The sequence below is a fragment of the Stegostoma tigrinum genome, chromosome 40 (assembly GCF_030684315.1).
Source record: "Stegostoma tigrinum isolate sSteTig4 chromosome 40, sSteTig4.hap1, whole genome shotgun sequence".
Classification (NCBI taxonomy): Eukaryota; Metazoa; Chordata; class Chondrichthyes; order Orectolobiformes; family Stegostomatidae; genus Stegostoma; species Stegostoma tigrinum.
Window position 1 is genome coordinate 15,522,553 of NC_081393.1, and position 17,006 is coordinate 15,539,558.

At 46.0% G+C, this 17,006-nt stretch overlaps 1 protein-coding gene across 1 annotated transcript in view; it reads right to left on the bottom strand.

Annotated features, from left to right (window-relative positions):
• Nucleotides 1-6,726: 6,726 nt before the first annotated feature.
• gpat4 (glycerol-3-phosphate acyltransferase 4) overlaps nucleotides 6,727-17,006 on the bottom strand; it is a 36,524-nt gene continuing 26,244 nt past the window's right edge. Inside the window, exons 7-12 of the mRNA XM_048522874.2 lie at nucleotides 15,267-15,382; nucleotides 14,456-14,511; nucleotides 10,252-10,337; nucleotides 9,046-9,174; nucleotides 8,176-8,255; nucleotides 6,727-7,816 (exon numbers count right to left, since the gene is read on the bottom strand). Coding sequence (XP_048378831.1) covers nucleotides 7,708-7,816; nucleotides 8,176-8,255; nucleotides 9,046-9,174; nucleotides 10,252-10,337; nucleotides 14,456-14,511; nucleotides 15,267-15,382 — 576 coding nt within the window. The 3' untranslated portion in view covers nucleotides 6,727-7,707. The remainder of the gene's footprint in view (nucleotides 7,817-8,175; nucleotides 8,256-9,045; nucleotides 9,175-10,251; nucleotides 10,338-14,455; nucleotides 14,512-15,266; nucleotides 15,383-17,006) is intronic.

Genomic DNA, 17,006 nt, shown 5'->3' on the forward strand with positions numbered 1-17,006 from the left:
GGAGGCAACATGTGCTGTGGGTAAGGGAAGCCTGTGGTGTGCTGTGCTTGGATAATTAGAAGGTGTTTGACAAGGTGCACCATGCAGAAGAAGTGTCACAGTGCCGGGGAGTCGTATGGAGGACAGGGTTGCTCAGAGGGGTGGCCCTGAATGATCAGGCTTGACACAGGATTGTGCTGGAGCCTCAGTTATTTCCAGTCTTCATCAGTGACTTGCATGGAGCAGCTGAATGGATGGCAGCTAAACTTGTTCTGGACACAAAGATATGTCAGTCAAGAAGTTGTGAAGAGGAGCCTGCAAATAGATTTGAGTGATGGGGAGAGGCTGGCTTCACAGGAGCGTAGGAGCTTGAACGGTGACCTTTAAAGAGGTTTACACAACCATGAGGGAAACAGATAAGATGAATGGCAGATGTCTAAGCCCCAGGGTGGGAGATTTCAAGACAATGGGCTTGTTTTAAGATGAGTGGAGAAAGATTTTTAACAAAAGACATGAGGGGCAATTTTTTGTTTTTACACAGAGAATGGTTAGTATGTCGACTGAACTTCCAGAGGAAGTGGGGGATACGGTACAGTTACAATGTTTAAAAGACATTTGAATAAGTATATGGACGGGAAAGGTTTGGAGGGATTTGGGCCAGGAGCAGGCAGGTGGGACTAGTTTAGTTTGGGATTACGGTCAGCGTGGACTGGTTAGACTTAATGGTCTGTTCTTGAGCTGTATGACTATATGGTTCTGAGCGAGCAGAAATTTGATGGCTGGAGGACATTGTGGCAAAGTGTGAGGTTGTTCACTTTGTGAGGAACAGTAATTGTTTCATTAATTAAACAGAGTGAGAGATTGTCAAACTCCAAGGTCGAGGGATCAGGGGTCCTGTTACATGAGTCACAAAAGGTTTGTGTCCAGCTGCAGCCAGTGGGTTAGGAGAGCAAATGGTATGTTATTGTAGGGGGAATGGGATATACAAGTTGGGAGGTTGTGCTCCAGTTGCACAGGGCAAAGGAGAGGCTGTATTTCAATATTGGTCTCCTAATTTTAAAGAAGCAAGTGAATACAAATGAAGCAGTTTGGTGGGTGTTCACTGGACTGATTTCTGGCCTGGTGATGTTCTGGGGATTGGCGGGACTGGTCGTGTGGCGTGAAGCAGAATGGCGGGGGGGGGGGGGGTGAAAATAATGGGTCATATCAGATCCTGAAGGAATTTGACAAAATAAACACTGAAAGAATGGTACTCCTTGTGGGAGGAACCACAACAAAGGGACACAGTTTAACAAGCTTTCTGTTTAAAGCAGGAATGAGAACTTGTCTCTCCTCCCGGGTCCTGAGCCCATGGGAATAGCGAAGGTAGGATGATTACGAAAGGTAGATAGAATTATGATAAATGAGGGAGTCATTGGTTATATGGCTAATGGGAAATTGGGAATTGAGAGCACGGTCACACCCACCATGATCTTATTGAAGGACAGACAATCTCAGGGCCATACAGCCTACTCCTTGTCATGTATATCTCCATCTCTTTCAGGTTCTCAGTCTGTCTCTCTCCTTTAGGCTTGCTATCTCTTGGGCTCTCTCTCTTCAGGCTCTGCTTCCCTTCCCCAGCCCACTTCCCCCTCTCTCTCTTCCCCTTCACCCCCCATCTTTCTCTCTCTGCCTATTTGGGATTCGGATGTCTCCTGCCTCGTCTTGTGCCTCCCATCCTGCATGTTTTCTCTCTCACAGTGAACCCTCACTTGGACAGTTCCATTCTGTCAGCCTCCTGGAGGTTTATGAGCTGGAAGGCTCCAGTAGCAGACAGGAAACAGACAGGCCCCTGAGAGTGATTTTGAGGGGTTCACAGTGACCGACATTCTCTCTCTGTTGTACCATAGCTGACCTGCCTTTGCCCCACGGCACTTTGCTGCTCATTTTGAGTCAGAGCAATCATTATACTTTTTAACATAATAAATTCCAAAGGACAGACCTCTTTTAGCAATAAATTGTGGTCACCAGGAACTTCAGAGTTTGTTTCTTGCGATTTCCTTCTGTTTTTAACTCAAACAGAAGATTCAAAAGTTCTATTGAAGGATATGGCAGGGAGCAGAAATAGCGTTGTTTAATTGTTGACAAACTGTAGATGTTACTATCTCACCCGACATTTATTACCTGTCTCAAGTTGCCTTCTTGAACAGCTGCAGTCCATGTGATATAGGGGCACCCACACAGTGCTCTGAGGGAGGGGGTTCCAGGGAACATTGAATGGTGAAGAACTTGTTAAATGTCTTCAAGAAAATTTTCATCATCAATGTGCAAATGTTCCTACTGTAGGGGGAGCAAAACCTGACTTTCTCTTGGGAAATAGGGCAGGGCAAGTGACTGAAGTGTTAGTCGGGGAACACTTTGGGACTAGTGATCAGAATTCTATTTGTTTTAAAACAGTTATGGAATAGGATAACCTGTCCATAATTTTTTTAATGAGAGTAAGGCAAATTATAATGATGAGATAGAAGAACGTCCAAAAGTTGATTGGAATTGACTGTTCACAGGTCAGTGACAAGTGGGAGTCTTTCAAAAGTGTGACCGTGAGACCTCAGGCATTATGTTCCTGTTAGAGTAAAGCGTAAGGCCGGTAGGATTAGAGAACAATGGATCAATAAAGGTTCTCATCAAGAATAAGAACAAATCATATCAGATACAGACAACTGGGTTCAAATGAATCTCGTAAAGAGTGTAAAGGCATTCATAAAATGAAATCAGGCGGGCAGAGATGGCTGATGAGGTAGCTTTGGCAGATAAGGTTAAGGATGATCCAAAGAGATTTTGAGATATATTAAGAGCAAAGACCAACTGGAGAGAGAGTTTGCCCTCTTAAAGATAAAAGACATCGTTTTTGTCTTGTACCTCAGGAGATGGGTGAGAAATAAGTTTTTATTTCTGGACAAAGAAATGCAGGGTAGAGCACGAAGGGAAATACATATTGATGTTGTGAAAACAGTTCACATTACAAAAGAGGAAGTGCTGGAGATCTTAGCAAACATAAAGGTACTTAAATCTCCAGGACCTGATCAAGTGTGTCCTAGGATGCTGTGGGGAGTTGGGAAGAAATTGTCGGTCCCCTTACAGAAATATTTGTACTGTCTATAACCGCTGGTGAGGTGCCGAAGGGCTGGAGAGTGACTAATGTTGTGCCTTTATTTAAGAGAAGCTTGGGAACTGCGAGTCTGACATCGGTGGTGAGTACGTTATTGGAGGTGATTCTGAGAGATTGGCTTTTCATTTATATGGAGAGGCAAGGACTGATTAGTGATAGTCAGCATTGTTTGTGAGGGAAATCATGTCTCAAAAATCAGATTGAGATTTTTTTTAAAAGAAGCAAACGAGTACAGAGCAGAGCAGTAAATATTGTTTACATGAATTTTAATAAAGCCTTTGACGAGGTTCTGCATGGTAGTCTAATCAGTAAAGTTAGATCACATGAGATTGAGGGTGAGATTGCCAATTGGATACAAAATTGGCTTAATGGCAGGAGACAGAAAGTGGTGGTGGAGAATTGTTTTTTGGACTGGAGGCCAGTCACCATTGGTGCTCCGCAGGAATTAATACTGCGTCTACTTTTGATTATCATTTATATACATGATTTGGATAAGAATAGCGGAGGCATGGTTAGTGAGATTGCAGATGATGTAAAAATTGGTGGTACAGTATATAGTGAAGAAGGTTATCTAAGATTATAAAGAGGTCTTGATCAATTAGGTCAATGGCCTGAGGAGTAGCAGATGGAGATTAATTTGAATAAATGCCAGGTATTGCATTTTGGTAAAACAAACAAGGACAGGACTTACACAATTAATGGCAGGGCCTTGGGTAATGTAGATCAGAGAGACCTGAGAGGTTCAGGTACATAATTCTTTGAAGTTTGTGTCACCTGTAGATGGGGTGGTTAAGCAGGCATTTGGCACGCTTACCTTAATTGCTCAGAACTTTGAGTCTCGGAGTTGGGAACATACATCATGTTGAGGTTGTACAGGACGTTGATGAAGTCTCTTCTGGAGTGCTGAGTCCAGTTCATGTTGCCCTATTATAGCAATGATTTTATTAAGCTGGAGAGGGTTCAGAAAGAATTTATCAAGATGTTGCCAGGAATGGAGGGTTTGATTGTGGGGAGAGGCTGAATAGACTGAGATGTTTCTTAGTGGAGTGGAGGAGGTTGAGGGGTGATCTTACAGAGGTTTGTAAAATCATGAGCAGCATAGATAAGGTGAATGGCAGGTGTTTTTCCCCTAGATTGGGGGATTTCAAGACAAGGGGGCTTATTTTTAAAGTAATCTTTTTAAAGAAAGAGTTATAAAAAAGATGAGGGGCAACCTTTTTACACAGAGTGGTCTGTATGACAAATGAACTTCAAGAATGTAGGCACAGTTTACAATGTTTAAAAAACTTTTGTATAAGTACATCATTAAGAAATGTTTAGAGGGATATGGGCCAAGTGCAGGCAGGTTTGATGAAGTTCTGTTTGGGATTACAGGTGACATGGACTGGTTGGACTGAAGGGTGTTTTCCATGGTCTATGATTTTTGACCCAGTGAGGGCATGATCGCTATGTTTACACAGCTCAGCATGGTGAGTGGCTCAGAGGGGTGACATTCCCACGTATCTTCTGCCCTTTCCTTTCCCTGACTCTGGAAGATGCTGAAGGATCTGACCCTGTGATAGCTCCATATCTTGCAGAAGAGATCAGTGAGCAGCCTGATGAAGTTAAACAGTAACAAGTGGAAGGTGATGTACTTCAGCAGGGATTTCCAAGGAGGGAGTATATAGACAAACGTGACATTGAACATAAGGTCTTTGCCTCTGTGCTTTGTGGTGGCTGAATGACTAAAAGTAGTATTCGGTTTCAATTTTCTTTGGTGGGAGAGGTAGCATTTTGATCTCCAGTTGGTTAATTTAATGTAAGGTATTTTTTGCTTAATGGTGGAGTTTTAACATGGAAGTACTTCCCAAAAGCATTCCTTTCAGGCATCTGTCTGGTGGCTATGTGGTTGGAGAGTTTGGATGCGATCTGAAAGGTGCTGGGTTCAAGGCCCAGGTAGGAAAGGCTAGCTGAAATGAGTGCTGAGTAAAATCAAGTGCAATAACTGTAGGGGGTGCCATCAGACAGTGCTGGGTTTTACAAACTCTCCACAAACAAAACAATAACTAAAAAAGAAAAGTGGTCACTATTTTCCCCACTGGTGAGATTTGAACCCCAAACTCCAGCCTTAACTCATCCCAAGCCCACCACTTTTCCTCTGTGCTAGCAGGCCTTTCACACTTAGAGCTTCTGGAACTAAACTCATCATTTGAGTAGCAGAACTACTTAATTGCAGCTGATAAATAGATTCAGAGAGGCAGCCTGACGCCTACGGGGTCTTGTGGACAAAAGTACTAACTCCTAAAACTTGTGGGAGGAGCATCTGCTGCGAGACACCAGTTCAAATCCAGACTGTACTTTTGCTTACAACTTGACAGCTCAAACAAGAGAAATAACTCCAACAAAGCAGTTTGACAGTTTGCCTTCTCTAGTCAACGGGTTACCTCTACTCTCTGTGCCACACAGACTGTCGCAACAAGAAGGGCGGGACGACTTATTTCTTGGGCACACCGTCCAGTGGGACCTCCCTGACTCACTGTGGTACAATTAGGGAGCATTCTGATTCTCAGGAACGCCAAATGATATGCAGCATGTCATCATTACTTTCTACAAGGCTCTTCATTAAAGTAATGCCTTGCCCTGCTGCTGGAGCATTTTGCCATCATTATCTGCTTCAATAATTTCCCTTCTTTAAAAAAAACACTTCCTGCCCAAGTAGAGCTCATATTTCCCACTTATACTATCTACTAATTTTTTTGCCCACTCACTCAAATTATTTTTGAACCTGCGTGGATACTTTGCATCTTTCTCAGAACTTGCTTTCTTTCCTTTGTTTGTATTTTCAGAAAATTTGGCTCCAATACAGTTCAGCATTTAATTCAAGTAATTATGTCACAAGTCAAGCCCCCAGCATTGATCCCTGCACCTTCTTACCCTTTGCTAACCGCAAACCATAACCTCCTTTTTGTGCTGTTGTGTGTCTGTTTTCCAATTCTCTGTCTAAGATCAGAAACTTCTATCTTGTAGTGGTAGCACCTTAGGAAGTGCCTTTTGGAAATCCAAATACTTTACGTCTACTGTGTCCCCTTTGTTCACACCTCAGAATCAAGATGTTTGACAAATAACAGTGACTGTCTAATATTGTCGTCTAAATGTCCTGCTGCTACCTCCTCAATATTTGATGAACTGGTTTACCATCTGATTTCGTGAACTGAGAGTGTGTTGAATTAGACATTTCCCAATTGCCTGGGAACTTTTCAGAGTCTGGGGTGTTCTGGAAGATAATTACTGTTGCAGCTACTGTCTCTACAGCCAAAGTCTGTCACTCTCCAGACTTCAGATCCAACGGACATGTCAGCCTTTAGTCTTCCTTTGAATTTTTCTGCAGTGATGGTGGTTCCCTCCGTTTTTTTGCCTGATGATTGTCTGCTATGCTCGGGATGCTTTATTGTGCCGTCTACTGTGGGTACAACATACTTGTTCAGAGCCTCTGCCATTTTGCCAGTTCCCCTGATACACGACCCTCCTTTACCAGAGTATCTCAACACTCCGTCTCTCCCTCCTGTGCTAATACTGGAGACAACTGAGCGATGCTGAACGACAACTGACACGTTGAAACATTTGTAAACTGAAAGTGATTTTATTCTAGTCAACCTCCTTGAGGCCAGTCCATATGGTTCAGACAGAGTGACGTTCACAAGTGGTTGACAACACACCAAATACAAGTCAGGAGATTGCAAACTATTCCACCACAGCATTGACCTGGAGACAGATGAGACCATTCCATCAAACGGGGAACGAGAAAGGTTCCTTTATTGCCAAAATAGACTTGGTTACTTGTGGCAGAGTCAGCTTTTCGACAGAGCAAGGACCTGAACCGGCTGGTTTGTGCAGGTGACCAACCTGGTTCCACTCCAACATTTCACACCCTCAGGTCACTTCAGGCAAAGTACAGTGATGACAAAAAATAACCATCCTTTCCATCTGCTTTATGTGGCAGTACTGCTCCTCTCCTGGTTACAATTAAATGTTAGTCAATGTAAACTTAAAAAAGAACAAAGCATGCAAGTACACATCTGAAAAACAGGGGGTCGATATAAAATGAAGACACACTAAGACATGCATCAGAGAGTCTCTGACCCTGCCCTCTTCTGAGTTCCTAAGGTTTTGTGCGTCAGCCTCTTTACACAGTTTGAGCCCCACTGCCCAAATCAAATGCGACAGATCCAATGAGCTAACATACACAGACTATGGCTAAGTGGCTCCTCTGGGTCTGGAAAGAGGCTTGGAATTTCCCACACCAGCTGCACCATTTCCTTGCGATCGCTCCCATCTCCTTTTCATTGACCCACTCCAGCACAACACCAGGCACATTTGCCGGGTTCCCCTCAACCATCTCAGTTTGCAGCTGGTCAGAGCCTTGGCAGATTTCTCTCCCGTGTGGCCGGCTTTTTAGTATTCATTGGCGAGAGAGAAGAAAAATAAAAGCTAGTTGGGACAAACCGGTGCCCTTCAGTTCACGACAGGCCAGAAACACAACTGAAGCTGCGTCCTTCTACGTATTACTCCTGGCGTGCAATGCCGAGCCCCACAAGTAGAGTTCATGATCGGCTTCTGTCCTTGTGGTTGCCCACTATCATCTTACTGTAGAGTTTCTGCTGCTCCTCTTTGTAGGTGTCCTTGACCTTCTGCCTCTTCAAGCCTCCGTCCCTGAAAAGCACAGACACTGCAGTTAAAACCGAGAGGTCAGCTACTCCCCAAACCATCAGCAATGGTTAATCACATTATGCATCTATCAATCTCAAAGGAGGCGCGTGTGGGTGCAATTAGATAATGGCATCTGTGAAACTGTAACACGTATAGTTTCAATCCCTGTACTTAGGAAGGATGTCAGAGTTATCAAGCTGTACAGCACGGAAACTCTCCCCTTCGAGAGACCAATTGCATTTCATTCTCTTTGTTCTTTTAACAAGGACTTACTAATGGCTCGCCCTGTTCCAAGAGAAACTGCAGCAAGACCACTGATTCAGAAAGCATAAGCAATGACAAACACCAAGGATTGTACTTACCATAATAAATCAACAAGACCACCTTGTCGGGCGATTGCAGCTTTCACACGGTTCGCAAACTGCACCGCATCTTCATCTTCCTGTTAAACACAAATACCGTCAGCACTGATCCACCCGCACCGTTCAGGGTGTCACTGTACAGTCACCGTCAGTCAGCACTGATCCACCCACACCGTTCAGGGTGTCACTGTACAGTCACCGTCAGTCAGCACTGATCCACCCGCACCGTTCAGGGTGTCACTGTACAGTCTAGCTCTCAGAGACCAGCACTCATCTCTCTAAGTCACAGTGGTCTGTGTCCAATTCCACCCACCAAGGTCAATACTGATCCCAAACCGTGGTCAATGTTCACTCAATCAATGTCACCAAAGCAGTATGGACTGATGTTAGTGGGAGTTTGCATACACTTGGAAAGTACCTGACCAGCTGTAAAACACTTGGAGACATTTAACAGTAACATTCTGTTTCTAGCATTCTCAACAGCCTTCACTCAGTTGCTGACACCACTTCCAGTGACCCTGTGCTCTTACTGATCATCCTACATGGTGCACCTTCACTGTGTAGGATCCCAGGAGGAGGGCAGTCAGCGAGTCCCAGAACAGATTGATGGCAACTGATGGGTCTGCACGTGAACTACAGACTGTTTACTAGCCCAGAAGCACGGCAGAACAGGACAACAACAGTCAGATCAGAAACTGTCTGGACTTCCCCAACAAGTGGGACAACACTGTGCTCTGCAGAGCCCTGACTTCACTGATCATCTCACAGGGTCCTTCCTCTGCACACACATACACGCACGCATTGACACACACAGGTGCAGACATGCACACGGACACACACAAATACACAGACATGTGAAGCAGGGATTACCTCACGGGTCATCGGTGGCAGATACCACACACTGCAGACAATGGCCCAGCTTGTCATCATCCTGAGCAGGTAATTCACCATCCCGTACTTGCTGCTGTTCCAAAATGCTTCTCCAAACCGAGGATCATACTGAGAACAGGAAAAGCACAACGTATGAACCAACAGTGCATGGTAATCGTCACAGTCACAGAGAGTGGACAGTGAGTGAAAATGTTACTCCTTTGGCTCAGTTACACTGAGACCTGGAAAGGCAAAAGTGAAAGTGATGCATGTGTCTGACAATGAGGGAAGTAGAGCTGGCATTCATCCTGCTCAGACACTCCTCAGCTCCTGCTCGATGAGGCCTTCACTGGAAGAATACTGCCATCCTGTGGGCACACTAACTAACTGCACAGACTGACGACAAAAGCAGCGAGAGCCTTCAATCACAATGCTGCTGCTCTCGATTCTCGCCAAGGCTCTGCATTTCTGTCTGCCTCAGGATTTTAGACTCACTTCCCTCACTGTCAACTGCAGTTTGCAACGATTTGAAGTGGGGTGGGGGGTGGTGGTTAGAGTTCTAACAAGGCAAGAGTCCATAGCTGGTTCAAGTTTAGCTATTTCTTATGAACAGCAATTTTTGTTACTCAATTTTTGAACCTGGTCAGGATTTTCCTGTTAAACCTGACTCCATCAGACATGGAGATTTTGGTATTTTGATTAAAACTACTGAACCTTTGAGCAAACCCTGGGAGTTGTGGGGCTCGAAAATAAGCAATCTTCTCCACATGGGTTGTGACAATTTAAAGGCAACGATGTGTGTGTCAATCCCACACAGAGAACAATGAGGAATATTATTAAGTCCTTCTGCAGAGGCGCTGATGAAAAACCCCAGGAGAATTGGCTCAGAGACTGCACTAAAGCCCAAAAACGTGTTAACTCCAGTGGAAGGATGATAGCTGTGGTGTCACTCAACCTGTGATAGGCCCCAAACACACCTGCTGTGCTCTGGGATAGTTGGAACTGCCGATGCTGGAGTCTGAGGTATCAAGGTGTGGAGCAGGAGGCACACAGCAGGCCAGGCAGCTTCAGTGGAGTAGGAAAGCTGACGTTTCGGGTCTGAAGCAGGGTCCAGACCCGAAATATCAGCTTTCCTGCTCCTCTAATGCTGCCTGGCCTGCTGTGTCCCTCCAGCTCCACACCTTGTTATCCCAGCTGTGCTCTTACCTTGATGGCCACAGGGTAAACAGTGGCTCCAATTTCAAAGCTCCCCTTCTTAAACATCATCACAGAGGTGTTATTGATACACGTTCCTGCAGAGATAGATACCGTCAGGCATCACGGCACACAAGTGAGCAAACACCTCCATCCCAACAATCACACTGATTTACATTCTCCATCACACCATTTGGCCACCCTGCAGGAGGCTCGATGTACTGCTGGTTTTTATGTTTTTCTCTCTCTCTCCGTACACATACAGTTTGCGAGCAAACACTCCCCAAATCACTGACATCCAGGTGCATGCTCTGCAATTCAGCTCACTGAGCCCCACATTGTCTTTAGTTTTCACCTGGTACAAACTCAAGTTCAGAAGTCATCATTTTGCAAAGCGTTCCTTTACAAACTAACGTACATTTAAACCTGCAGCAACTTGAATTAAGTCAGCCGGAGATCTTGGGTGCAAAACCATCTTTATCACAATTCGATACCATCTTGGAGACTACTCATCAACCGAGTATGTGCTTTTATCGGCTAAATAATTCTTTCCATGTCACACAACTTCTGGAAAAGGGAATATCGTCCAGTGAAGGTTTCCTGCTTAAAGCGACACTTTCCCAAGGAGGCTACACCTGAACAGGAGCTCATGTTCCATTTTAAGCAAGGAAGGGACTCGGTCTGTGAACATGGCAGAGGAGACAGGAGTAGGCAAAATAAACCAAGCTAGATCAGCCGGGGATAGAATCAGAATTCATAATGGTCCCTCACCAGTTAGACAGGCTCTGTAATTGCATCCAAAATAATCTCAGTCACAAGCACAGTCCCTTAAAAGCCTTGCCCTTCAGCCCACCACTGTTGTGCTAGCTCTGTGAAGAAGCTACCCAATTCTATCCCACTTCTACACTTTAGCACCAACAATGCAAATCCTCCCTTGTTGAGAACACACACGTAGAAGGTCATGTTGAACATATATCCGTCAGCCTTTCCACAGCACATGCCAGATCATCAAGACAGGCTTACTGAAGCTATCTACAATCCCTGACCTTCAGTTACAGTGAAATTCTGATGATGCTGGAAATCTGAAACAAACACGCCAAGTGTTGGGAGGCACTCAGCAGGTCTGGCAGCATGTGTGAAGGGTGAAAAACAGAGGTAACAGCTGAAGTCCAGTATGACACCCACCCCAACCCCCGTAGTCAAAATGGACTCGAAAAAGTTAACTCTTTCCTTGCGCACTCATGCTGACATTGTCCAGCATCTTCTGTGTTGTCACTGACTTGAGTTATTGACTTCTCACTGCAAATCCTCTGTGTCTCCTCGACTGAAGCCTCACTGTGAAATCCCCCTCGAACCAAGGAGAACAGTTCCAAATGTACCACACCCTCCCGAGTTTCCTCATTCCTTATCACTAAAGGTGCTTTCTGAACTCTGAGCTTTGCTCTCAAACGTTCCTTTTCTTCAACTCCGTATCCCGCAAACCCCTCAATCCGTTCAGCTGTGACACACAGTGCAGGGCGGCCTAACAAGAGGGCCACTGACCCTGAATGGGGACCTATTTCCTGTGAAATATGAAATGGACCCACAGCAGAGAGAAACATTCCCAAAAGGACAGAACGATTGGACAGGTATAAGGGATTCACACAATGAAACGTCCAAAGAATATCAGGAGGAAGACTCAAGTGTTCTAAGACTGTAAACTCAGGCCACGTGGGGATACATCGGGATAAAATGGCCTGCCCTTGCGCTGAACTCCCTACGTAGCTTGATGATAGAAGCAACCTGGCTGCAGTAGTTATGGCGCTAAAGGGACAACATCAAACGTCAGAAGCGAAGAATTCTGTCAAAATCAACAGACTGTAGAATTCACTTGTGCAGTTAGCAGGTGGCCTCGAGGCATCGCCAATACAGAATTACAGCACAAGTTGTCCAATTGGCTCCACCATTCAATAAGATCATTGCCCATCCTGTTGCTTTTTGAATCCACCATTTGTCTCCCCAGTGACCCTCAATCCATGCCCCCACCCCTCCACTGCCCCGACTGGACCTGCCTCTTTCTAAAGAGAATTCAATGAAACAACAAATCAATGGCATTGAAAGGTGGGAAGAGGTTTCCCCTTGTGGGTGAGTCCAGGCCTGGAGCCTGACCTTTCAGGATGGAGCAGAGGGGGATTTCCTTTTTGAGACCCTTTGGAAGGCAATGGATTTGGGGTCATTCCCTGCTCCTGAAGCAAGTGAGGACAAGGCTGTGTCTGCCTGTGTGATGCCCTCTGTCATCCTCAGCTGAAATGCCCCATCAGTGCTGCCTGCCATCTCTGTCAGGGGTTGCACCTCAGTCCCAGGCAGTCATCTGATGTCAAGAGAGAAAGAATAATGGAGACTGTGGGGTGGGAAAGTCTTAAATTTCTGAGTGAGAAACGCAAGGGAGTACTCTCCATCCGCACCGTCACTCTCTCCGGAGATCATAAGTACGAAGGCTCGGCCTTTCAGTGGAATATTCACAGCTCCACCATTGGGGAATGTGTGCGAATACCTGTCCAGATGGTTCATGTGTGTTTACAGACAGCTGTATTAGCAATGGATTATAGTCAGCTTATAGCGTGTCAGCTGGTAACTGGAGCTGGTCTTGTGACAATTCAGGCAGCACTACACCATCTGGGCATGCCCCATCTCCAGCATGTCATCAGGGCAATACACAAACACCCTCCACTCCCCTACTGGAATCATGTCCCAAAAGCACTGAGCTCAGCGCCAGCACTTTCCAATCAGGCTGTTAAGGAAAATATCACTTCTCGTTAACTAACAGCCCAGTTTCCTTGTGTTGCTGTGCTGCGGTATGACACTGCCATTCAGTTCAAAACACTACAAGCTACAGAGCCCAGGTTGTGCAAGGAATGGTTTCCGTTGGGAATAGTGTCTAAATGAAGCTCGCTATTTCCATCCATCATCCTTGTGCACAGGGGACCTCTGCTTCCTCATTATTCTCGCGTATGTGAATGAACCATTAATGAGGCGCTGCTCCATAAAGGGGATTATCACAACTGAATCACATCAGCTAAACCCAGCGGGAGATGGTCTCTCCAGGTGGCAGGGGTACAGTGCATGAGGTGGCCATTCAGCCATTGTCTTGATGTGCTGGCTCTCTGAATCAGCACTTCACCCATGCCTGTTCTCCTGCTTTATGTTTTTCGTTTCAGGGCGTTACTGGATTCCCTCCCGCAGGCCCCCATGCAATCTCTGGTGCTGAATTCCAGATGCCAAGGAAAATATTTCCCCTCCCATCCCCCTTGCTAAAATTCTCTCACCAACCACCTTCTCAATCTCCAATCTTCCATCGATAGGAACAGGTTTCCCCTCATAGACTCTGTCTTGACCCCTCATGAGATTCAAGTCCTCGATCGAATCTGCCCTCTGAAACGGAAATTGGTGACCCTTTCTCAGAAACATTAACTGATTTCTCTGCACAGGTGCTGCCAGACCTGCTGAGCTTCTCCAGCAATTTCTGTTTTTGTCTTGGGTTTACAGCATCCGCAGTTCTTTGAGTTTTTAAATCTGCTCTCAACTTCATCCCAGGAACATGGTCCCAATTTCTCTTCAGCTCCCTTCACATCCTTTCCCAACATGTGCTTCCCGGAACTGGACACACTACTCCAGTTGTGGCTGAACTAGTGTTTGAGACGGGGGTGCACAATAACCTTGCTTGTGTATTCATGTCCCTGTGAACCACACCGAGGTGACCGTCTACTTTATTAACCATTCTTCCACCATCAATGACTCCTTCCGCCCCTGCAATTCCTTCAGAATTGTGCCCTTGGTTTTGTTCTGCCTCTCCTCATCCAGCTTCCCAAAATTCAATCACTTTCACAATGCTGTCTGCACATGACTTCACTTGCCACCTGTCTGCCCATTTCACTGTTTATTTTTCATTCTTGCATGAGCCCCCCCCTCACAATATGCCTAAGATTCGGAAACACTGAGGCTCTCCATCCTGCCAGGCTCAGTTAGACCCTGGGACTGCTCAGGCAGTACTACACTGGAAAGGAATCAAACCGGGAGCATTCTCCTCTCCTGAACGACTGAGGCAACAGTTAACATGGCTGCAGAGTGAATGATCGTTCTACGATGCCCATACCTTGCCAGCTGTTACTTAAGGGACTGGAGACAGAGACAGAGAGAGCACGTGTGCTACCCAACCATCCAGGACGTCAGCACATACCTTCTGGGAAAATCAGGATCGGGAGCTTCGCCTGGTCTCTCACGTGTTCGCTCAGCCTAAAAACAAAACAAGCAGGGTTGGCATTCCCAAGTGAAATGAAATGCATTCAAATGTGCACCTCCTCATGGTTTTCGCCTCTGCTGGAATGTGATTATTGCTGGCTGGGTCAGTGTTCATTGCCTTGTTCCTCCTAATTGCTCCCCCGCCCCTTGAGAAGGTGGGGGAGAGCTGCAGCAGTCTGTGTGGCATAGGGACCCCTACACAGTGCCCTTACGGAGGGAGTTCCAGGATTTTGACCCAGTGACTATGAAGGAACGGCCGATATATTTCCAAATGGGGGATGGTAAGGGGAACTTGCGGGGGTGGCGTTCCCATGGACCTGCTGCCCCTTGTCCTTCTGGATGGAAGTGAATCGTGGGTTTGGAAGGTGCTGCCTGAGGGGCCTCAGTGAGTTGCCGCAGTGCATCTTGTAGACGATTCACACTGCTGTTACTGAGTGTTGGTGGTGGGGGGAGTGGGATTTTTGTGGATGTGGGGGCCAATCGCGTGGGGGATTGCTTTGTCCCTGGATGGTGTCAAACTTCTTCAGTATCACCATCCAGGTCATGACCATGATGTGGACCAGTCAAATCTCAGAAATATGCAAAAGGAAGTGAATTTTGTCATCAGCCCCTATCTCCCAGATCCCAATAGGGCAGCTTACCAAACACTGTACTCTGCACTGCACTGATAATGCTATCCTGACAGTCTGTGGAGGACTCTGAAGCACAAGACAGTCAAATTCCTGGAATCACTCTTCCTCGGTTCTCACCTTCGCGCAACGAGGTTGCGATCTCTGACCTCCGACCTCTCAAACCAGATATGAGGACAAGCTTTGACCATGGCTCTCTGAATGACTCCCATCAGCCCTCCGTGAATCTGGCCAACCTGTTAAAACATGCAGAGTCAGCATTAGTTCCGAGACATTGGGGAACAGGTTCTTGTCTAGTGTGGGACCCAACAATGGCTTTGCTTTGTCCTCCAACACACTTCACGTTGAGTAACAAAAAATAACCTCATCAATTTTTCAGCGATTTCTATTTTCTTTTATTCATTCACAGGATGAGGGTGTCATTGGCCAGGCAGCATTTATTGCCCATCCCTAATTGCCCAGAGGACAGTTAAGAGCCAACCACATTGCTGTGGGTCTGGAGTCACATGTAGGCCAGACCACGTAAGGATGGCAGTTTCCTTCCCGAAAGGACATTAGTGAACCAGATGGGTTTTTCCTGACAATCGGCAATGGATTTGTGGTCATCATTAGACTTCTAATTCCAGATTCTTCATTGAATTCAAATCCTACCAGCTGCCATGGCAGGATTTAAACCCAGGTCCCCAGAACATTAACCTGGGTCTCTGGGTTAACAGAGATAGCAGGAACTGCCGATGCTGGAGAATCGGAGATAACACGGCATACAGCTGGATGAACACAGCAGGCCAGGTACCATCAGAGGAGCAGGAAAGCTGACGTTTCAGGTCTGGACCCTTCTTCAGAAATGGGGGAGGGTCCAGACCCGAAACATCAGCTTTCCTGCTTCTCTGATGTGCTTGGCCTGCTGTGTTCATCCAGCTCTACACCTTGTTATCTCTGAGTTAACAGTCCAGCGATAATACTAAAGCAGAAACGTACATACCAGTGAGTCTAATGTCTTTGGTCAAAAAACAACTGGGAAGAAGTCTGACAGACGGGATCTATCTTCACTTGCAGATGCTGGAAGTGAAAGTCCACAGCTGTGAGGCTGGAGAGGCACAGCAAATCAGACAGCATAAGATGGCCTGAAATGTTCAATTTACTGCTCCTGTGATGCTGTCTGACTTGCAGTGCTTTTCCAAGCTCACACCTATAGAATTTATCTCCACTTGGAGAGGCGAGGGTTTGAGAAGGAAACTCAGCACAGCTTTGTAAGGAGTGTTTTCCTGTATGTGTTGTTGAATAAATGTGACTGAATTTTGACAATGTGAGTTGATGAGGTTTCTTTATGTCGCCTACAAGGACTGCAGTCGGCTTTCAACAAGGTGTCGAGGAGCAGACTGACCAAAGAGGTAACAGCCCTTGGGATCCAGGGAATTTTGTGAAAAACTGGCATCCTGCCAGGATGATGATGACAACGGTCTGATGATGTGTGTGTGTCTGGAAGCCTGTAGTGTTCCGCAAAATTTGGTGCTGGGTCCCTCGCTGTTTGTTGTCAATGTTAAAGACCCGAGCGTGAGTGTAGGAGTCTTGCCAACAACATTGACGGGGTGGTGAACAGCAAAGAGTGAAGCTTTATACTACAGCACAATATAGACATTATGGTCAGAGGGGCTGAATGGGCACAACTGCAATTCAATCTGCATAAATGTGAGGTGATGCATTTTGAGAGCACTTACAAGGGAAGGGAATCCACACTGAACGGCAGGTTCCCAGCAACTATAGAGGGAGCTTGCTGCGCATGTCCACATATCCTGGATGGCAGCACAGCAGCTAAATGAAGTGGTTAAGGAGGCAGATGGGATACTTGTCCTTATTGGT